Source organism: Panicum hallii, chromosome 6 (genome assembly GCF_002211085.1).
Source record: "Panicum hallii strain FIL2 chromosome 6, PHallii_v3.1, whole genome shotgun sequence".
In the NCBI taxonomy this organism is placed as follows: Eukaryota; Viridiplantae; Streptophyta; class Magnoliopsida; order Poales; family Poaceae; genus Panicum; species Panicum hallii.
The window spans coordinates 44,413,556-44,436,854 of NC_038047.1; the positions used below are offsets into that span (position 1 = coordinate 44,413,556).

General features: G+C 49.8%; 1 protein-coding gene and 1 pseudogene across 3 annotated transcripts; both read right to left on the reverse strand.

Moving 5' to 3' along the window:
• Window positions 1–3,028: 3,028 nt before the first annotated feature.
• Window positions 3,029–13,853, reverse strand: LOC112898386 (annotated as a pseudogene).
• Window positions 13,854–16,687: 2,834 nt separating this feature from the next.
• Window positions 16,688–23,140, reverse strand: LOC112897994 (putative disease resistance protein RGA3). Of its 3 annotated transcripts, XM_025966400.1 has the most exons (5): window positions 22,839–23,139; window positions 21,860–21,956; window positions 18,200–21,794; window positions 17,848–18,053; window positions 16,689–17,228 (listed from the first exon to the last, which is right to left on the reverse strand). In XM_025966400.1, exon 3 carries the CDS (start codon window positions 21,755–21,757, stop codon window positions 18,209–18,211), a length of 3,549 nt encoding a protein of 1,182 aa, XP_025822185.1. In that variant the 5' UTR covers window positions 21,758–21,794; window positions 21,860–21,956; window positions 22,839–23,139; the 3' UTR covers window positions 16,689–17,228; window positions 17,848–18,053; window positions 18,200–18,208. The 3 variants fall into 3 exon arrangements, with proteins under 3 accessions (XP_025822186.1, XP_025822185.1, XP_025822187.1); XM_025966401.1 differs by having other exon boundaries at window positions 16,688–17,228; window positions 18,191–21,956; window positions 22,839–23,140; XM_025966402.1 differs by lacking the exon at window positions 21,860–21,956 and having other exon boundaries at window positions 16,690–17,228; window positions 18,200–21,606; window positions 22,839–23,137.
• Between the last annotated feature and the right edge of the window lie 159 nt (window positions 23,141–23,299).

A 23,299-nucleotide genomic window follows, 5' to 3' on the forward strand; every position in this document is an offset into this window, starting at 1 on the left:
TAAAAGTGCTCAAAATGAATTTATATAATGCTTAGAAAAATATTATGAAAAAATACACTCAATAAATGACTAAGAAAAAACTAAAAGAATTAAAACTAAAACTAGGGCGGGTCTCAAAACTCATTTGGGCTCTCAGCCCAGCAACCAACGGCCGGGCCACCAAACCGGCCCGACTGCTGGCGCCCCTCCCCCCACCTGCACAGGCCCATGGCCCGGCAGCCAACAAGCGGGGCCGTCAAGGCGGCCCAGCTCGGGCGCTGCCCCCGCCTCCTCCCCTGGGTGCACAGATCTCAGCCGTCGGCTTGATCCGACGGCCATGCGCGCATCTCGGGCGTATATAACCCTCGGCGGACCCTAACCATAAAAACCATTTTCTTCTCCCCTTCTCAGCAGCCTCATGGGCAGCGGACGGTGCGACGCCACAGCCACTGTTCGGCGTGCAGGTGGGCAGTCGGAGCTGCGCCGTGTGCTCGTCGGCCAGCTCTAGAGCTCCACGGCCGCCGCTCTTATGCACCGTCACGGGGGGTGCGCGCGCGGCCAGACGCCGCCGGCCGGCCAGCGTCACGCACGGCGACCATCGGTTCATGGCGCTCAAGGCGTGTCTTTGTTAGCTACCACTGGCTGTCCTCTTAGTTCTGCCGTTGCGGGGCTGCGGCGGCGTGTCGTCTCCGGCGCCTTCACCGGTGGCCATGGAAGCCGCGGGGACGTTGCCGGTCTGCGACTCCTGGTTCTCTCCGCGGGCCATGGCTGTCGATCGGGCTGGTGTGTTTCCGCTCTCCCCCTTGCTCGTCGGCGGCGATCGAGTCGGTGGAGGCGCAGGGAGAGATTGGAAGAGAGGGGGTGGGGGAGGCGGTGTGGCGCGAGTGGCGTGAGGAGCGGTGGGTGGGGGTGGGGGTGGGCGGATCGGATTCGATTGGGAATGGGAAGTGGGGACGGCGCTGGCCGCGGACGAGCTGGGGTAGAGGGGGACGCGCCGCCGGGCGGGACGGAGAAGGGAATCAGTGGGGGGTCGGGGCCCGCGGAAACCTAGCCGCCTTCACCGCCCCCGGCGGCGGCGGCGCGGCAGGGTGCTGGGGGTCGCCCGTGCGGGTGGGTGGCGCGGGCTCGGGGCGTGAGCGAGTCACGGGGACTGATTGGAACTGAACCGCACTGATGGAGTGTGGTGCTGCTTGGATCCAACCAGCAAAAGGGTAAAATTTTTGCCATTTGGATGCAAACACCTCTAATGGCAAAACTTTTGTCACTTTTGGCAAATGGCAAAAATTTTGCCCTTTTGCTCTTTTGCTGGTTGGATCCAAACAGCACCTTAGTTCTTAACAGGATCCAGCACCTAAATAACATGAGCACAATCTAAAAGTATGAATGAAATTTATATCTAGACCGGGTGCTATGGTTGATGCAGATCCGGCTATGGCCGGTGTCGGGGATGGTGAAGATCCAGCTATGGCTGGTGTCGGGGACGGCGAAGGTGCTTCCGTAGTTGTTCATATAGTTGTTCTCGGCTTAGTTGTAGAAGTTCGCGGCGAGTATCGTTGTGCTAGGGATCGGGTTTTAGCTAGGTTAGACTTTTTCCAAAATGCTGTTTTAGTTAGGTTAGACTGGTTTCCAAAATGCTAGATCCCACTATTTATTATAGCGCTGGATGATCTTAGGTTGCAATTATGAACTGGTTGCGCAATCAAAACGCGGAACTTATCACATTCTTATCTTCTCCCCATTTCCTTTTCTTTCTCGACGTTGTGACCACCGGAAATATACCAACACCATGATGATGAATAAATGTATGGGTCGATGGATGCAGAAACTGAGGGCGGGGTGGCCTGGCTTATATACAAATCATACTCCGCACGGGCCACGCACGAGGGCCCATTTTAATCTAGTTTACCTTCTGCATTATTGCTGCTAGTAAAAATATATTCAGGATCATGCATGCTTCCAGCTAGTGATAGCATCTCATGGTTGACAATCTAATTATAATATAATATTGGAGCTAATTGAATGAGTTCATATTTTCGTTTCCTTAATTAAGACCTTGCAATTACTTTTCTAGCTAGCGACTGAGTCTACTCTCGATTCCCATTAGTGCAAGCACGCTCACCTCATGGCTCGGAAGTGGATATGGAACACGGTTTCGTAGCAGCAATGATAATTCTGTTAGAGACAAGCAAATTATCTGCCACGGTTAATACAAGGCTGCTATGTTTTTCTTTTACTTTCATATTCCAAAGTTTTTTAAGATCCATGACAGATACTTTGTCAGCCATGTTTTTTTTATTTTTTTTAACTCAAATTCCAAAGCTTTAAAATCAACTAAAGTTGAAATTGAAACTATTTAAAAAAAAAATTGATGGCCTAAGGAGCACTCCTCCTCACCACCAATTGGTACCCACCCTACCAGGCTACCAGACAAGATAACCACTACGAATAGCTTGCCCTAGCATAAATAAGTCCTCTGGCTGGCTAGCCTGTTTCAAATTAACCGGACGTTATCACACCATCTTTCTAAATTAGCCTTGCCGAAGAGCAGCATGAATATAACCATGTGCATCATTCATATGAAGAACAATACAATTATATACAACAAGTAGGCATGCAGACTTAGCCACAGTTAGACTGAACGACAAAAAAACATGATTTATGTCTCCTCTTCAAGATATCTACAGGCATGCCATCGTCACCATTCACAGGTGCATTTCCTACTTCCTACTTTTGGAACTTAGAGCCATCACAAATTGGTGTTCTCCGAGTTAATACCTTCATTCATTCTTTGCTGCTACTTCTAGCGCTCATCAAATGCGCAGTCATCCTACACCGCTGCACAAGAACAAATTTGACAGTTACAACCATCACGCAGCTGTAACGGCAGAGCGGCATGGAAGACCACAGATTGCAAGGCTAGACAAAGGCCGTAAGCCCACCACAAGAAACTATAATGCCAACCATGATGGAAACCGGGGAGTGAAGAAGCAAAAGTAACCTTGTTTTATCACAACAGCAATCCAAAAGGAATAAGTGCTCCAAGATGAATGTTTTGCTTGTCGAGGAGGGTTTGGTGCATTCTCAATGCAAGGAAGCAGAGGCACATTGTAGCTGGAGGTGTCTTCGGTCTGAAATGAAGTGTGCATCTAAGAACCACTTCTAGTCATCCCTTGGGGAAGGTTTGCTCCTACGGATCATGCTGCTAAAAGGTACAGGTTTGCCATCCAAAAACAGAGCAGAATTTATGCAGCAAGACCAACATGGAGTAATGGAGTGGCGTATGTGTGGAGCACTACTTCCAATAAAATCCAAGTTATATCTCAGTCTGACATACTGCCCAATAAAATAGAAGGGAATCAATATTTATTCAGATCGGCGCACATTGAGTTCTACTGTGTACTTGAAATGTAAAAACGAATAAATAAAACGACTCTGAACTCTGCTAGATTGGCAATAGAGCAATATAGTGGGAGAGAGGCAATGCAGGAGTATACGCACCTCAGTTGAGACTCAGCAGAAGGGGATTACAAACTTTCTTTCTGTGGGCTCTGTTGCTGGAATGAATTGGAACAGAGGAGACCAAATCAAAATACTCCCCACCATTTCTACAGCATCTTTGAAGGTCAGGGCAGCCATCTATGTACAGGTATTTGAGGGCTGAGAGATGTTGAAGTAGGCCCTGTGGAAATTTCTCTATGCCTGGACACTCACTAATTGATAATCGCTCAAGAGAAGTGAGACCATCCATCCCGTCAGGTAGCTCTTTCAGCCCATTCCACAGCCCAAGCTTCCTCAGCTTGGCCAGGTTTCCTAGGTTTGAAGGAAGCGCCACCAACTTATTGCATAGGAAATCTTCATTTCCTCAAGTGATGCAGGCAACTTTGGAATCTCCAGCAACCTGCCACAAGATGCTATCCATAACCTTTCCAGCTGGGGAAGTGGAAGGATTTCCTTGGACGATGAGCCCTTCCCCTCCAGGTTAGTACAATGCCAAATACGCAGAGATCGAACGCGAGGCATGCATCGTAATTCCTCCACAGGCCTGTGGACAATATTATAGCATGATGAAATAACCAATTCTTCCACAAAGGCAAAGCAGTCATATGGCGCAAGATGCAATTTGGATAAACTGAATATTGATACAAAGCCATTGTCACCTTTTATCTCCAAGCTTCGCAGGGTGTCCAAAGATCTTTGGCCTTGGCTCTGCTGGTCATCTAGGGGTATCACTATGTTTGCCAGCAACCCATCATTTAAGCTGACTAAAGATGGCCACGAGCCTATAGGCATGCTCATGGAAACAAAAGCTTTTAAAGAGTAACTGATACACGTTAGATTTGTGAGAACTGGGCTCTGCGGAAGACTTGCAAGTTTAAAGCAATCATAGATTCTAAGCTCTTCGAGCTGGGGAAACATCAAGAAGCTATTAGTCTCTCCAGCACTATCTTCAGTCCATTTCTCCAAGTTTGGCAAATTATCTAAGGTCATCTTCTTTAACCTTGGGAAAATTTGAGTGTTACTGTATCCTGCAGCTTCATCATCAATGTTCTTACATAATGTGGTCAGGCTGACCATACAGGATAAAGACAAATGCTCAAGAGAGGATGACAACCATACTACTGGTAGATCCGTACACCTTGGGCTGTTGGAAATCCGGAGCTCTCTTAGGCATTGGAACATATGAGGGTCTCGCATCCATTGTGAAATTGCAAGACCAACATACCCGTGTACCTCCAAAATATTGAGTTCACTGTGAGGCACAAGAGAATCCAGCACTTCTTCCTCATTACCAACCTGGCCATTTCTAGGAATGACACTTTCTTTGTGGTTCCAATATAACAAGAGTTCACTTAGGTTCTGTTTTCCATGGATATTGGCCTTTGACCCAGTCTTTACTTTTTCCAAATTGTACAGTTCCAATCTTCTACCAAGATGTCTTAGTTCTTTGAGCTCCTCAATTCCAAAGCCATCTTCTGTGTCCACGACAAATGTTGTCAGTGTCCGTAGGTTGTGCAGCTGGCTAAGATTTGGAGGCATCCGTTCCAAATTATGACATCCTAAAAGATAAATATGGCTGAGCTTCCTCATAGTTGCCATACCTTCTGGTAAATACCGTAGCCCATAGCAGTTATTAAGCCTGAGCGACTGTAAGTTGTACATCATACAGACTGAGTTTGGCAATTTAACAATGGAGTGTGACCCAGAAAGGTCAAGATATCTTAAGTGTGACCCAGAAGGATGATCAGAGTGACAACACAATGCTCTTAATGTCATCGGTTTTAAGTCCGTAAGATCCTTATCTGATGTTGACAGTGTCAACAAGGTGCCAAGAGATATTGTACCTTTGAACAATCGATTGATTTGTTTCAATTCATCAGTGTTAGACATCTGCAAGTGACGGACATCCTTTATAGATACTTTCTGTTGAATTAACTCTTCTGCAGTTGCACATTCGTTTGCTACAGCCTTTGCTAGGTCATGCATCTTACATCCATTTGACTCTCTTTTCGAGCCATAAAGGGCTTGCTTCACTAATTTGACATCTTGAAGAAAAGATCCCCAAACCAAAAATGAATTCAAGCTTTCAAGGATGAGGCCCACCTGTGGCAGTTTGCTGGGGCTAAGTGGCTTGCTACCCTTTGCCTCGAGTTGGGACGAACCTAAGCTTAGGTTGCTCGGTTTTAGTGGTTTGGTCCTACGTATTTTTAGTTTTATGTAATAGCCTTTTATTTGAATCTTGCATTACTCACTCTGGTCCAAGGTGAGGTATGCTATTTATTTTGTAATTGGATCACTCTTTCTCTCTTAATACAAAGATACGCAGCTCTCCTGCGTGTTTGAGAAAAAAAATGAATTCTGCTTTCTTTTCCAAATCCATGGTTCCGTCTTCACAAATAAAACTGTTTGCTATCCATAGTTGGATCAACATATCCTTGTCCATCTCATAGTCCTTGGGGAAAACTGCACAGAAGACAAAGCACTGTTTCATTTCAGGTAATAAGTGTTTCTAGCTCAATTTAAGTATGGATAGGATTTCATCTTTGCCCCTAACAGTATCACCCAAATTGCTTTCTGCAATGGCCTCCCATTCCAGGGCTTGTTGCTTTGAACTCATCAGGCCACCCATTGTTTTTAGAGCAAGTGGTAGTCCCTTGCACTTGTTAACGATACGTCTGCCAATGCTGACAAACCCTGCTTGCTCTTGGTCTCCTTTACTAAATGCCTTCTTTGAGAACAACTCCCATGAACCATCTTCGTTCAGGCATGCAAGCTCATGGGGTGAAAGGGTGCCCATTATAGAGGCCACTTGTTGGCTTCGACTTGTGACAACTATAATGCTTCCCGGTCCACCAATAGAATAACATAGTAGTGGCTTCAAGTCGTCCTCCCACTTTTGCTGCTCTTCATTCCGTACATCATCAAGAATCAACAGATACCTCTTGCGGCCAATGCAAGGACTTCCTGCAGCCTCCCTCGCAATAGCTCGATGGTGTCAGGCAGGTCACATCTTTTATTTGTAGCTATTAGAAATATGTATAGCTGACTTGTACATCAAGCCGCCTCGGCTATATAAATGAAAGGTCACCCCCCACAATGGGTGTGTGGTGTTTCTCCTCTCGCTATCTCTCTACATGGTATCACGAGTCCGGGCCCTAATTCCAAGGCTCCCAACCCCTCCGCTGCCCTAATTCCCGTGCGCCGTCACCCGGCCCGCTCGGCCACCACCCCACCCGGCTACGCCGCCTCCCCGGCCGCCCCGCCCCCTGGCCGCGCCGCCCGCCGCTCCCTGGCCACGCTGCTCCCTGGCCGCGCCGCCCGCCGCTCCCAGGCCGCGCTGCTCCCTGGCCGCGCCGCCCTACGCCGTGCAGCTCCCAGACCGCGCCACCCCCGACGCCGATCCATCTGATCCGGCGCCATGTCGACGGATTCGTCCACCTCGTCGGCGTCCAGCCCCAGCTCCGCCATCGGCACGACGCCCGGCTCCTCCGACTCCGTCCTCCCGGTCTTCATCAATCCGTATGCCTCCGTCAACGTCAAGACCCACGTCCCCATCGTGCTCGAACTCCGGCTGCCAAACTACAACAAGTGGAACGCCTTCTTCACCGCCATGTGCGGCAAGTTCGGCCTTCTAGGACACATCGACGGCACCATCCCGTCCCGTCCAACTGGTCCCACCTGGAATCAGCCGGACGCTTGTGTGCGCAGCTGGATGTACGGCTCCGTCTCCGATGGGGTTCTTGACCTCGCCATGGCGCCAGACCAGACCGCCTGTGTCCTCTACACGGCCATACGTGATCTGTTCCAGGCGAACCAGGAGCCGCGCGCCGTCATTCTGAACCAGGAGTTCGCCTCCTTGTCTCAGGGCGACCTTCCTATCGAGGCTTATGCCTCGCAGCTGAAGCAGACTGCCGACGCTCTTCGCGACGTCGGCCATCCCATCCTGGATCGCCAACTGGTGCTCAACTTGCTGAACGGCATCAACCCACGCCTCGCCAACACCGCCGACATCATCGCCAACACGAGGCCACTACCGACCTTCACCAAGGCAGTGAACATGCTTCGCCTGAAGGAACTTCGCCTCGCCAACGACAACAAGGTCGCCTCCAACACTGCCCTTATTGCCTCCACGACGGCAGCCTGCACCTCTGCGTCCTGCCGCTCGTCATCCTCGACTGCTTCGCAGCCCCGCGGCGGCGGCAGAGGCAAGGGCAAGGGCAAGGGCAAAGGCAGCAGCAGCAACGGTGGCGGCGGCGGCGGCCGCAAGCAGCAGCAACAGCAGACGGGCCAGAGTTCCCAAGGAGGAGCGCGCGGCGGACCCCAGCCTGCCGGTCCATGGGTCTGCTTCAACCTGTGGGCCTGGGGCCCACAGCAACAGTGGTGCCCTCCCATGGCGCATTTTCCTCAGGCTCACACCGCCTTCGCGCCGCCGCAAGTGTCGACTCCTGCGCCCGCCGGCCCTCCTGCATCAGGCCCTTCCATGATGGGCGCATGGGACCAGGCGGGTCTCATCGCCGCCCTCAACCAGATGGCGGTGCAGCGAGACAGCCCTTGGGTCCTCGACACTGGAGCAACATCTCATATGTCCTCCAACGACGGTATACTTCTATCCCGTCTTTCCCATTCGTCGTCCTTCATCACAGTCGGCAATGGAAATTCCATACCAATTTCTTGTCGTGGCACCTCCAGTATTCCTATAGCTGATTACCGTTTTCAACTCAATAATGTTCTTATCGCTCCGCATCTTGTTCGTAACCTGTTATCTGTTCAACAGCTTACTCGCGATAATAACTGTTCCGTTGAGTTTGACGCTTTTGGCTTCTCTATTAAGGATCTGCGGACCAAGACCGTGATTCTTCACTGCAATAGCGGTGGGGATCTCTACACCATTCCACCCGCCCACGCCAGCTCCTCCGCAGCCGGCTGTCACGTCGCCTCTGCTTCGTCCTCGCTGTGGCACTCACGTCTTGGTCATCCTGCACCAGCCGTCATTAGTGAACTTAATAGAATTTCAGCTATTTCTTGTAATCATGCAGCACGTGGTCTTTGTCATGCTTGCCAGCTCGGCAAACACACGCGTCTGCCCTTTACTAGTTCATCATCTCGCACTTATGCGCCCTTTGAACTCGTTCATTGCGATGTCTGGACATCACCGGTGCTTAATATCTCTGGTTTTAAGTACTATCTTGTGATGGTTGATGATTTCACACATTACTGTTGGGTTTTTCCTCTTCGGCATAAATCTGAGGTCCACAGGCATATTGTTGAGTTTGTTGCTTATGCTCGTACCCAGTTCAGCTTGTCTGTCAAGTGCTTTCAGGCGGACAACGGCACCGAGTTCATCAACAACGCCACTTCTACCTTCCTTGCTAGTCGCGGTGTCCTGCTTCGCACCTCGTGCCCCTATACCTCCGCACAAAACGGCAAGGCTGAACGGATGTTGCGCACACTCAACAACATGGTGCGCACCCTCTTGTTTCATGCCTCTATGCCTCCCGCCTACCGGATGGAGGCACTGGCGACTGCCGTTTTCCTACTCAACAGACGGCCCTCCTCATCCATCAGTAACGGTATACCACATCATCTCCTGCATCGCTCTATGCCAGACTATTCCCCTCTTCGAGTCTTTGGCTGCCTGTGCTGCCCAAACCTTAGTGCCACGACACCTCACAAACTGGCTCCCCGCTCTTCTGCTTGCGTGTTCATCGGTTATCCCTCCTCCCAAAAGGGCTACCGCTGCCTCGACCTCTCAACCAGACGTGTGATCGTTTCCCGTCATGTGATTTTTGATGAGAGTAATTTTCCATTTTCGGCTACAAAGTCGTCTGCGAAGGCTCTTGATTTTCTCCTGCAGGATCGTCGTCACGTCTCTCCCTCGCCTCCTGCGACTAGCGAGTCCTCCCAGGCTCCAGTCGTTGGGCGAGATCAGGTCGACCCCGTGGAGGACGACCCCGCCATAATCTGGCGCGGTCCTGTTCTCCCGCCTGCGACAGCCATCAGCGGGCCCTGGCCGCCGGTCCCTGGACCGGCCTCTTCGTCCGCTCCTACGCCGGCCCTGGCCGCCGGTCGTTCACCGGCTCCTGCTCCCACCGCGGCTGCACCCCAGCCGCCCCCTGCAACATGTGAGTTCCGGTTCGTCTACAATCGTCGCCCGCCTCCAGCGCACATCAACGGTCCGCTGCCGCCTCGACGATCGTCCACGACTACCTCGCCGTCCCCGATCCCTCAGGCGTGGGCTCTCCAGACCTCGCCCCGGGTGGTTGTTCCGCGCCCGCCCCCGGATCCCCCTCGTCGTGTTGTGACGAGGGCGCAGACTGGCTCTCTTCCAGGGCCTGCTGATCGTCTGACGCTCTCTGCCGTCCACGCCTCTCCACTTCCGGCTAACTACCGGAGTGCCCTCGCCGATCCTAATTGGCGTGCTGCGATGGAGGACAAGTACAAGGCGCTGATTGACAATGGCACCTGGTGCCTAGTTCCTTGACCACCTGGTGCCAACGTCGTCTCCGGCAAATGGATCTTCAAGCACAAGTACAACTCCGACGGCTCTCTTGCTCGCCAGAAAGCAAGATGGGTCGTTCGCGGGTTCTGACAGCAGTACGGCATCGACTACGACGAGACATTCAGTCCGGTTGTCAAACCGGCCACTATTCGGGTCGTCCTTAGCATCGCCGCTTCTCGCACTTGGCCTCTACACCAGCTGGATGTGAAGAACGCTTTTCTTCATGGTCATCTGGACGAGATGGTCTACTGCCAGCAGCCGCCCGGCTTCGTCGACCCCACTGTACCTGACCATGTCTGTTTTTTGTAGAAGTCCTTATATGGGCTCAAGCAGGCACCTCGGGCGTGGTACCAGCGTTTCGCCAAATACATTCGTGGCCTTGGTTTCGCAGCCTCGGCTACGGATACGTCTCTCTTTGTTTACAAAGAGGGTGCTGCCACTGCTTACTTGCTGCTCTACGTCGACGACATCATCTTGACGGCGTCCTCGACGGATCTTCTTCGCCGGCTCATAGGGCTACTCCACTCCGAATTCTCCATGACCGATCTCGGGGATCTCCATCACTTCCTCGGGATTTCGGTCACACGCTCGTCGGATGGCCTCTTCCTGTCTCAGCGTCAGTATGCGGTGGATCTCCTCCAGCGCGCCGGCATGGCCGAGTGTCACCCCACGTCGACACCAGTGGACACTCGTGCCAAGCTGTCGACCACAGATGGCACTCCGGTGGCCGACGCCACCGAGTATCGGAGTCTGGCTGGTGCCCTTCAGTACTTGACACTAACGCGCCCCGACCTCGCCTACGCTGTTCAGCAGGTCTGCCTCTTCATGCACGATCCACGGGAGCCTCATCTGGCGCTGCTCAAGCGGATCTTACGATATGTGAAGGGTACGCTGTCTACTGGCTTGCACATCGGTGCTGGTCCAGTTTCCTCCTTCACTGCATACTCAGATGCAGACTGGGCAGGCTGTCCAGACTCTCGGCGCTCTACCTCGGGCTACTGTGTCTTCCTTGGTGACAACTTGGTGTCTTGGTCCTCCAAACGACAGACTACTGTCTCTCGTTCGAGTGCGGAGGCCGAGTATCGTGCTGTGGCGCACGCTGTGGCTGAGACCTGCTGGCTTCGTCAGCTTCTTCAAGAGCTTCATGCGCCTCTATCTTCGGCGACGATTGTCTACTGTGATAATGTCAGTGCTGTATACATGATAGCGAATCCAGTACATCATCGGCGCACGAAGCATGTAGAGATCGATATTCACTTCGTCCGTGACCAGGTGGCTTTGGGACAGGTTCGTGTGCTACACGTTCCGTCGTCTCACCAGTTCGCGGATATTATGACCAAAGGCTTGCCTGTACAGTTATTTACTGAGTTTAGGTCCAGTCTTTGCGTCCGGAATCCTCCCGCTCAGACTGCGGGCGGGTATTAGAGATATGTATAGCTGACTTGTACATCAAGCCGCCTCGGCTATATATATGAAAGGTCACCCCCCCACAATGGGTGTGTGGTGTTTCCCCTCTCGCTATCTCTCTACAGTAGCCAACTCAACGATGGATTTCACAATAGCAGTGGCTTCAAAATTTTCGGGGACACAATACCACATCTTCAACTCAAAGTGCTTTTGAACTCTGCTGTCATTGAACACCATCTTTGCTAGCGTGGTCTTACCCAAACCCCCCATTCCTATGATTGGCAGCACCTGCACAATATGTTGATCTTGCTGGTCGAGCAACAGCTTTACCACCAACTCCCTGTCGCCATCTCTGCCATAGATCTCCGCAGACTCATGGGGATGCCATTTCAGCACGATTAAGTTTCTCTACCATGACCTACACAAACACACCACCCCAAAAAAGAACACAGTTTTGCTCTAACGATGGAAAGCACATGCTAACTAATTTTCTGGTGATTAATTAGTGTGCTCCGTGAAGCGCAGTTGCACATTATTTCAGGTTGTGGAATAGTAGTAGATGGGGGCAGAAGAATAGCATGCATTTTGATCACGGCCGGATAACTAATTTTCTGGATCGAGTTGTGATGATGCCGGAACAACGATGCGAGCTGGAATTATATATATTTATAGCAGAATGAGACAGTGAGTTGATGGGAGCATACGCACGAGGGAAGGTCTGGTGCTGGAATGTCTTTATGAGGAATAGAAGCAACCGAGTCAAAGTACTCCCCGGCTTCTCTGCAACGCCTCTGCAGGTCAGGGCAGCCATCTATGCGTAGGTATCTGAGGGCTGGGAGCCGCTGGAGGAGACCCTGTGGAAGCTTGTCTATCCCTGGACAATAGCTAATCGTCAACCGCTCAAGGGAAGTGAGGCCATCCATATCCATCCCATCAGGCAGCAGCGCTTTCAACGCACCGCAACTCCGCACCTCCAGTGTCCTCAGCTTGGCCAGATCTCCGAGGTTTGAGGGCAGCGCCACCAGACTTCTGTTGTCGTGAATTCTGATTTCCTCGAGGGATGCGGGCAACTTGGGGATCTGAAGCAAGCTCTCACAAGAGGCTATTTGTAACGTTTCCAGCTGGGGCAGCGGAAGGATTTCCTCTTCCTCATATGATGATGAGCCCTTCCCCTCCAGTTTGGAGCAACACCCAATACGCAGACATCGAAGGCGAGGCAAACACTGGAGGAGCTCCTCCAGTGGCCAGCATACAATATTGGAGCATGACGCGATACTCGATTCTTCCACGAATGCCAAGCAGTCCCCAAGCCCACCAAGTTGCAGCAGTTTGGGTTTGCTAAATACTGATACGAAGCTGTCATCACCTTCAAGCCGCAAATCTCGCAGGGTGTCCAGAGGTCTTTGACTCTGGCTTGGCTGGCCGTCTGGAGGCATCACCAAGTCCACCAGCAAATATTTTATGTCTAAGCGGACGAGAGACGGCAAACAGCCCAAAGGCATGCACATGGGAACGCGAACACCTCCGCCACGGCATAGGAGCTCTGTCAGAACTGGTGTGCCGGGGTGCGGACTTGCAAGCTTAGCACAGGAACTGATGATTAGATTCTCAAGCCGGGGAAACATTACCGAGCTCCCAGCATTAATCTCTCCCGCGCTGTTTTCTACCCATCTCTCCAACTCTGGCAAGTACGTTAGCTTCATCCTCTTTAGCATTGGGAATATTTGCAGAGGGGTATTATTATTGTGTCCTGCAGCATCCATGTCAACGTTCCTACATACTAGTGTGGAAAGGCTATCCATGTTGGATAAAGACAAATCCTCAAGGCAGGGCAACAGCCACACGATTGGGAGATCAACACACCTTGGGCAGTGGGAAATACTGACTTCTCTCAAGAGCAGTAATACCCGGGGCTCCTTCATCCATTGTGGAATTGCCACGCCACCATACCCACGCACCTCCAAATGTTTGAACGCACCTTGTGGATATGGTATGAGAGATTCCAGAACCTGTTCCTCATTGCTGGCATCAACAACATCTGTAGGGTAGCAAATTTGACCGCGGCCCCAGCACAGCAGTAGTTCACTTAAATTCTGTTTCTCATGGAGATTGGCCTCTGACCCACTCTTTACATTCCTCAAGTTGTACAGCTCCAACCTATTGCTAAGATGCCGCAGGTCTTTGAGCTCCTCGATTCCAAAGCCATCACCAGTGCCACAATAAACTTTGTCAGTGTACGAAGATTGCGCAGCAGGCCAAGTTTTGGAGGCATGCGCTCCAGATTAACGCATCTAAGAAGATAAATATGACTGAGCTTTCTCAAACTAGTTGCCATGCCTTCAGGTAAATACGGTAGCTAGTAGCAGTAGTTGAGCCTCAGCGATTGCAGGTTATACAATAAACATATTGAGTCTGGCAATCTCACAATGCTGGACCCAGAAATATCAAGATATCTCAAATGTATTGTATTTAGGAGCTGGTTATTATGGATGACAGGAGGACATGGACATTGCAAAGCTCTTAATGACATCAATTTAATTTCCGTAGGATCATTGCCCTCTCTCTGAGCGAGTAAAGTGCGGAGAGATGATGATATGGGTTTCAACAATCCATTGATTTCTTTCAATTCATTTCTTGAAACCTGCATGTGACGTACTCCTTTCTTCTTCGAGATTTTCTTGTCAATAAACTCTGCTGCAAATGCACATTCATCTGTGACATCTCTAGCTAGGTCATGCATTAAATCATGCATTTTACATCCAGTTGCCCTACGATATCCACTGTCATAAATATATTTCATTTTTACATCTTGAAGAAAGGACCTCTGAACCAACTCGTTGAAAACAAGTTCACCTTTCCTTGTCAAATCCATATTTCCCTTTTCATGAATGAAACCATTTGCCATCCATAGTTGGATCAACTTATCCTTCTCCATCTCATAGTCCTTGGGGAAACTGCACAGAATGTAAAGCATTGCTTCATTCCAGATGACAAGTATCTGTAGCTCAATTTTAGTATGGACAGTACTTCATTGCCTAGAGCACCCATATTGCTTTCTGCAATGGTCTCCCATTCCTGAACTTGATGCATCGAACTCATCAACCCACCCATTGTTTTCAGAGCAAGAGGTAGTCCTTTGCACCTATCGACGATGCGTTTTCCAAAAGTGACCAACTCATCTGGCTGTTCTTGTGCCCCTTTGTTATTAAATGCTTTCTTTATGAACAATTTCCATGAATCATCTTCACTATGGCATGCTAACTCATAGGGTGGAAGAGTTCCCATTATTGAGGCCACTTGCTGGCTGCGACTAGTGACAACTATCATGCATCCTGATCCACCATTAGAAGAACACAATAGAGGTTTCGGGTCATCATCCCACTGGCGCTGCTCCACATTTCACACATCATCAAGAACCAGTAAGAACCTTTTCATGCCGGGCAATTTTGCTCCTGAACACTCTACAATATTGTTTTTTGCCACAGGACATTATTCAATCTTGCCTTTGCTGCCGGACACCTTTTAAGTGTGCATATTTGCCAATGGACACCGCAGTGATTATAATATTTATTTTGAAAAAAATTAGGGAGAAAAATTTCTAAATACCCAAACTACCCCCTGTGCCCCCCTCTCCCCCCGGCGCTCCCCCCCCCCCCCCCGCGCGCGCGCTAAGCAGGGCCCCCCGCCCCCGTCGGCGAGGCAAGCAGGAGGGCCACCCCCGCCCGCCCCGCGAGAGCAGGAGCCCCCCGCAGGCCGCCGCCCCCGGCCCCCCCCCCCCCCCCCCCCGGCGTCACGGCGAGGCAAGCAGGGGTGCCCCCCCGCGCTCGGCGACGTGGCCGTCAGCGCCGTCACGCCGCATACCTGAAAGAGTGTGTAGGAGCAAAATTACTTAGACTCGTGGGCAGTCTACCATTGCAAGGCTATTTTGGTCAGATTACTTATTTTCTCTATCCTTCCAACCAGAAAATTGATATTATAATCACAACGGTGTCCATTGGCAAAGATGCACACTTTAAAGATGTCCAGCAGCAAAGACAAGATTGAGTAATGTCTTGTGATAAAAAATGACATTGTAGAGTGCCTACAAGCAAAATTGCTCTTTCATGCCAATCGCTTCTTGTAGTTTTCCTCGCAACAGCTCCATGTTGTCAGGCAGGTCACATCTTCCATTCGTAGCCAACTCGATGACAGATCTGACAACAGCTGTGGCTTCAAAATTTTTAGACGTGGCTCGTGGGTATAGCAGGCCGGGCTCGAATTCCGCTGGGCACTCTTAACATACTTGGCCCAGGACAACAATCCTTGCATTTTTGTACCATGAACGCTCTAGCTTCTTCCCTGACGAACACATGTGCCATTGCCTGCCTCCCCGTGGTGCTGCCTGCTACCTGCCCCACGGCGGCTGCACATCTTTTACTAGAGGCCTGGGTGATGGCCAGGTGCCCTGCCAATGCCATGGGCGCCGGCTCGACGCCCATCAGCGTCCCCAACTGACGCGGTACAAGCGGCAGGGCTGCTATGAAAGGTTTGCACGACGCTCGCCAGTATTACCGGCAATTTTCCTTCAAAAAAGAAGTATTACCGGCAAAATTCAGACCAGCAACTGCAGTTGCGGCCGTGGGTTTGTGAAAGAGGTCGCACTGGTGATCAGTATGACTGAGTGGCTGTGCTTCCAGGGAGGACCGGACGAGCCTACCAAGGCTGCTATTTGCAGTGCATCAAAAACATCTCTGTAACTCTTGTGGAAAATGGAGCCCAGTGATTCCGTTCAGTCATTTCTACAAGCGTGATGCGTGCACTAGTAGCATTACCTACTTCCTAGTAGTTTGCTAGAAAGGAGATGCGACAGCATGAGAAGCTAGGAGATACCGTACCTGAGGAGAGAAGAAACACGCGTAGCCTGTCTTGCTCCGCGGGCGTGGGCAACCGACCTACCCGCGCGCGGCGAGGACGCGGCGGCGCCATGGTCCGAACTGCTAGCGGTTGACGGTTGACGGACGAACGGTGGGAGGCGCGCGCGGAACCTGCTTGCCCCTTGCAAACGAACGCTGGGCTCGGGCCGGACCAGGAAGACGATCTGTTGTTATTGGGCCCAAAGTTACTGTAGTAGGTTCGGCCTGGCAACGTGTTGCTGGGCCTAATTTTCTGCGCAACGGGCTCGATAGGCCGTTCAATCGTTGTCTCCATTCTTCTGACTGCGTCCAATCAAACAAAGCTCAGGCTGCAAACCGGTAGCAGCAGTAGGATGATGCTCCGTGGTGCGTCGGATCCTGATGAATCCGTAGTACACGCTGGGGGTCAGCAACAGCTTCTCGTGCAGGCGTACTCGACATGCTTTCAAATCTTAAAACCCCCAGCAGCGGACCTCTTTCAATAATCTAACAGGAATCGTTAGCGTGCTATCCTTTAAAATCAGGTTTGGAGGGGCCAAAAATCTAACCATCTACAGTTGGTCACAGCTGCAGTTTGCTGGGGTAATAGCTAGGTCTTGGACAGGCCAATGCTTTCACAGTTTCTTCAACACTGAACGGTCAGAATGATTTCGCTGCTTCAAATATCACCATTGGAAACCGAACCAGCCTCCCTCATCAGATCATGGTTTTGTTCCCTCTTCAAGACATGTACAGGCATGTCACCATTCGGAAATCAGAAGCGCGTCTGCGCATTACTACATGTATTTTTCACACAATGAGCAGGATCAGAGACATCACGATGTTGCACGTTTTCTTCAGACCCAGAACAATCGCCTTGTTCTTCAGGGAGGAAGTTCCTTTTCATTCTGTACCCGTTCCTTCTCACATTTGGTACTGGTCAGGAACTTCTGATTACGCACATTCATACTCCGCTGAACAAGGACAGTCAAATTATTAAGTTCGGCCACTAGCACCCCCGAATTGCATTAAGGCCTGTTTGGTATCCTGCCTAAGGTGCCACAGTTTGCCTAACTTTTCTGCCTAAGGTTAAGGCCTGTTTGGTATCCTGCCTAAGGTGCCACAGTTTGCCTAACTTTTCTGCCTAAGGTTAGTTCTTCAATTTGGACGACTAAGGTTAGGCAAGTTGTGGCGCATTAGGCAGGATACCAAACAGGCCCTTAGTTCTTCAATTTGGACGACTAAGGTTAGGCAAGTTGTGGCGCCTTAGGCAGGATACCAAACAGGCCTTTACTGTTGCAGATCCGATATTTCAACACATGTTTCATTATATCAAATGTAACTGACAACAAAAGCAGCATGATGAGGACCTACAAATTGAAATGCTTGACAAAGTCCATAAGCACACTACAGGAACCTATATCTATATGGCCCCAATGTGGAAACAGGTAAGAATGTAAAAGGCAACATCATTTTAACACCACAACAATTTTCTACAAGTGACAAGTGCGCGGCGAAATGCATTTGCATGGTTAACAGGTTTAGTAATGCAGTACCGTAGAAGCAATAGCAGGCGGTGAATTGGAAGTTTACCTTTGAATGTTGTTTAAGCTCATGAGAGACGACACATCCAGTTTAGGTAGCCCAAAACTATTGAGAATAGTTTGTTCTCAGATCATATCGGTTGCGCATCCAGTAGTATTAAGCTTCAGCAGCAACCTAATGAAAAGTCATGGAGGCCCGTAACAAGTACTTCTTCCCATGCATCAAACTAAACTTGGAATCTCAGTCTTAGACAACTGAAATAAGGGAGAGAAAATGCATTCAGATAGACGCAAGTTAACTATACATGAAATTTTGAAAAATAATAGATAAAATGCTGCTGGACTCTGGGTTAGAAATAGAGCGAGGTAGTGGGAGAGAGTTGATGCAGGACCTTACACACCTAAGTACTTCATAGTTTCGCGAAGTGGAGGCACGTTTTTATGAAGTTCCTAGTTTCAGGGTTCTTTGTTTCAAGTTCTGCTGTGGGAATGTTTTTCTCTGGAATAGAAGAGACCAAGCCAAAATACTGTCCCCCTTCTCTGCAATGTCTTTGCAGGTCGGGACAGCCATCTATGCCTATGGATTTGAGGGCTGGGAGCCGCTGGAGGAGACCCTGCGGAAATTCCTTTATGCCTGGACACTTACTAAGCACCAGTACCTCAAGGGAAGTGAGTCTGTCCATCCCATCAGGCAGTGCTTGTAGCCCACGGCAGGAGCTTACAGATATTTTCCTCAGCTTTGGCAGATTTCCGAGGTTTGAAGGCAGCGCCACCAACCGTGGACACCAAAAGATATTCATTTCCTCAAGGGACGTGGGCAACTTTGGAATCTCGAGCAAGCTGTCACAACATATTATCCTTAACCTTTCCAGCTGGGGCAGCTGAAGGATTTCCTTGGATGAGCCCTTCCCTTCCAGCTTCCTACAATCCGAAATACGCAGAGATCTAAGGCGAGGCAAGCATCGGAACTCCTCCACCGGCCAACAGACAATATAGGACCATGATGAGATAGACAATTCTTCCAGGAAGGCCAAGCAGTTCTGAAGCCCATGTCGCAGTTTTGACAAGTTGAAAACTGAAATGAAGCCGTCATCATTCATTAGCTCCAAGGATCGCAGTGTGCCCAGAGGTCTTTGGCTTTTCCTACAGCCTTGCTGATCCTCCAGAGGTATCCACACGTCTGCTAGCAACTCAATCTTCAAGTGGACAAGAGATGGCCAAGAGCGCAAAGGCATGCTCATAGGAACAACACCGTTTGCAGAGTCACCCCTACACTCTAGACGTTTGAGAACTGAGCTCTCCGGAAGACTTGCAAGTTTATGGCAACGCCAGATTATTAGCTCTTCGAGCTGGGGAAACATCACCATGCGTCTAGACTCTCCTGCACTGTTTTCTGCCCATGTTGCCAACTCCGGCAAATCATTTAACTCCATCCTCTTTAACTTTGGGAAAATTTGAGGAGAGGTATTGTGTCCTGCAGCACCCACATGGGTGCTATTGCATAATGTGGTCAGGTTGTACATGTGGGATAGAAACAAAAACTCAAGAGAGGATGATAACCATACTACTGGGAAATCCATACATCTCGGGCAATTGGAAATACGGAGTTCTCTTAGGCATTGGAACATTTTAGGATCTCTCATCCATTGTGCAATTGTGGGGCCACGGTACCCATGCATCTCCAAGATTCTAAGCTCACTATGTGGATGTGGCACAAGGGATTGCAGTACTTTTATCTCATTAGGGACAGCAGCATTTGTGGGCATGTAAGTACAGCCACGGCCCCAGAAGAACAACAGTTCACTTAGATTCTGTTTCTCATGGAGATTGGCCTTTGACATACTCCCTACGTTTCTCAAGTTGTACAATTCCAACCTGTTGCCAACCTGCCGCAGGTCTTTGAGCTCATCAATTCCATAGCCATCTTCAGTGCCCACAATAAATGTTGTCAAAGTGTGAAGGTTGTGCAGGAGACTAAGTTTGGGAGGCATACGTTGCAATCTATGACATCCCAAAAGATAAAGATGGCTAAGGTTCCTCATAGTTGCCATACCTTCTGGTAAATATCGTAGCCTAGAGCAATTGTTAAGCCTCAGCAACTGTAAGTTATACAACTTACATACTGAATCTGGCAATCTAACAATGCCTGACCAGGAAAGATCGAGATATCGCAAATGTGTTGTTTGCATCAGCTGGTCATGGATGACACATGGACAGCACAACACTCTTAGCGACACCAGTTTTGTATCCACCAAACCCTGACGTGAATTCGATGGCATAAACAAAGTACGGAGAGATGTTGTGCCTTTGAATAAACCACCGATTTGTTCCAAGTCATTAGCGCTAGAAATGTTCAAGTGGCGAACATCATTTATTGATGCTTTCTGCTGAATTAACCCATCTGCTGTTGCACATTCATCTGAGACATATATTGCTAAGTCATGCATCAAGTCATGCAGTTTACATCCATTGCGTATTAGATATCGTGTTGGGCCATCTGAATCAGGGATTCGCTCCACTAATGTTACCTCTTGAATAAATGATCTCCAGATCAAATGATTGAAAATGAATTCACCTTTCTGGTACAAATCCATGGTTCCCTCTTCATGAATGAAATTGTTTGCCATCCACATTTGGATCAATTTATCCTTCTCTATCTCATAGTCCTTAGGGAAAACTGCAAAGAAGGCAAAACATTGCTTCATTTCAGGTGACAAATGCCTATAGCTCAATTTTAGTATGGACATTATTTCATCTTTCCCTCTAATATTATCACCCATATTGCTTTCTATCATGGCCTCCCATTCCTGGACATCTTGTTTTGAACTCATCAAACCACCCATTGTCTTTAGAGCAAGAGGCAGTCCCTTGCACCTTCTGACAATGTATCTTCCTATTGTGACGAGTTGTGCTTGCTCTTGTACTCCTTTACTAAATGCTCTCTTTGAGAACAATTTCCACGAATCAACTTCACTCAAACATTCTAACTCATGGGGTGGAAGGGTGCCCGCTATAAAGGCCACTCGATGGCTTCGACTTGTGATAACTATCACGCTTCCTGGCCCACCAATAGATGAGCACAATAGTGGCTTAAGGTCGTCTTCCCACCTGTGTCGCTCTTCATTCCACACATCGTCCAGAGCCAGCAGGAACCTTTTCCGGCCAATGACTTCCTGCAATTTTCCTCGCAACAGTTCAATGGTGTCAGGCAGGTCACATCTGCCATTCGTAGCTAGTTCAATGACAGATTTCACAACTGCAATGGGTTTAAAGTTTTCAGACACACAATGCCACATCTTTAACTCAAAGTACTTCTGAATCCTGCAGTCGTTGTAAACCAACTTGGCTAGAGTGGTCTTGCCCAAACCTCCCATTCCTATGATGGGGAGCACCTGCACATTCAACTGAGCTTGCTGGTTGAGCAACACTTTGACCACCATATCCTTGTCATCATCTCTGCCAAAGATCTCTGCAGGCTCCTCCAGTCCTGAGTGTGTCTGCCGACAAAGAACTTCTGGCACCTCTGTGTGCTCCACAAGACCAAACGTGTTCATCTCGGCAACAAGATCATTAATCTTGTCTAGCACATTCTTGAGTTTCCTGCTCATTTTAAACCGGAACAGATGCGGGTTGTGGTAGGTAAAGTACCTCAGTACCTTCCACGTGGTGGAATCCCCAGCATGAGCCTTGTGGCGTAGCGCCTCATAATGGAAGTCGTCGAGGACATCATCGGCATGGTAGGCAACAACCTTGAGGTCCTTCATCCACCTCCTGATGGCAGGGTTGGTCTCACTCTTCACTTCAGCATCTGACAGCAAGGACTTCACGGTCAGCAGCTGGCGCTCCAACTTGCAGCGATCGTCGTCAACACCGCAGATGCGAGCAAAACTCTGGACAAGTGCGCTGGCAGCCTTGCCAAGCACCCCGCTCACCACAGGTAGAAGCAGCGATTCTGCCATCTTACAAACCTTCAAGGGGATGGTCAGCTGCTAAGTGCTAACAACACCAGTTGGTTAAGGTGGGTACCAATAAACAAGGCAACAAAACCCAAAATGCCAGACCTAAGAATGCACCTAGAGAAACTTGTTCACCGTGATCACACGCCTTAGTGTGCACCCTTGTGTTTTCAATGAATTTGTTCAGGCGGGCTGCTTGTCCCTGGTTGGTTCGTCGAAAAATAAATCAGATACACCATTTCCTGGAAAATGTTGCTGAACCTCAACCTCAATTAAACCTGTGTTTCAATGATAGCGGCGCAAAAACATTATCCTTCAAAAAAGAAAATGACGGGAAGAATTGGTCTGGCCACTAGTGTGTTTGTCTGATCATCTATTAAACACTAGTTGACTTTAAGAAGCGTGTTGCCCAGACCTACTGAACATATCGTACAGACTAGAACAACATGGTTCTTACTGTACTAGGTCACTTGTTTACTCAAACAAAATCTGGTTTGTCCGTTTGGTCAGGAACCATCCCAGAAATTCTCCCTCAGGCAGCCCTGAGTCATGGGGAGTGATATTTACTAAGTCAACTTGGTTCATACGAGCACCTACAGTGCCTGGAGATTTTTGCTTCAGAAAAGATCTTGAGAGGTAACTGGTGCTGCAAGATGGGCAACATCCTGGAAATGGTTCGAAACCAATTTATGGAGGAAAACAGGTTTGACTAGTCACTAACCCCTAAAATGTATACATAGCACTTACGTGTATCTGAATTTCATGATAGCACATGGTACAAGCAACTAAATGCAGCAGGGAACTAGTCATGTATGGCACGGACTATGGACACTATGTAATGGTCAGAAGGAAGGCTACAGCAACGGAGATGAACGATCAACATGGGCAAGCGGCAACGGCCAGCAAATGAAGGGAACGATTGAAGTACGCAGAAATACAGGAGACAGCCAGCGCGCGCGCTCATGTCACGACAACTGCCCGCTCGCCCGCTGGGTAATTTCTACGAGCACCGCGCGTGCATAGCACACCTACGTGGCTACACTATGGGAGGCGGCATGAGAAAGTGAGACGGAGAGTGCAGGACCTGTGGAAGAGCGAAGCACGCGTCGTCGCGGTCGCCCCGCGGGCTTGGGCAACCATCCGGCCGCCGGCCGCCCACGAAGGACCAGCAGGTGTGCGAGAGGCGACGGCGCGCCCAAGGTTCGAGCAGCAGTTGACGAACGGACCCGCTCTCGCGGCTCGGTCAACCCGCCGTGAGCACGAGAGGAGAGGTGCTCGCGCTGCGCGGACCCATGACGGCGGCGGAGGGGAGGCCATGCTGCTGGCCGGTGAACATTCCGGTGAATTCGAAATTGGGCCTCGCCATTTGCTGGGCCGGAAAAGTAACGGCGGACTGTACTTTCTCTTGGGCCGAAAGACAGGCCGCTTGGCCATCTTCACGATGGCATGCTCTCGTCGTCAGTTTATCGCAAACAGTTTCCTCAATTTTTAGAAGCGGCAAACAGTAATATTCTAGTGTAATATTTTACATAGATATGTGAAACA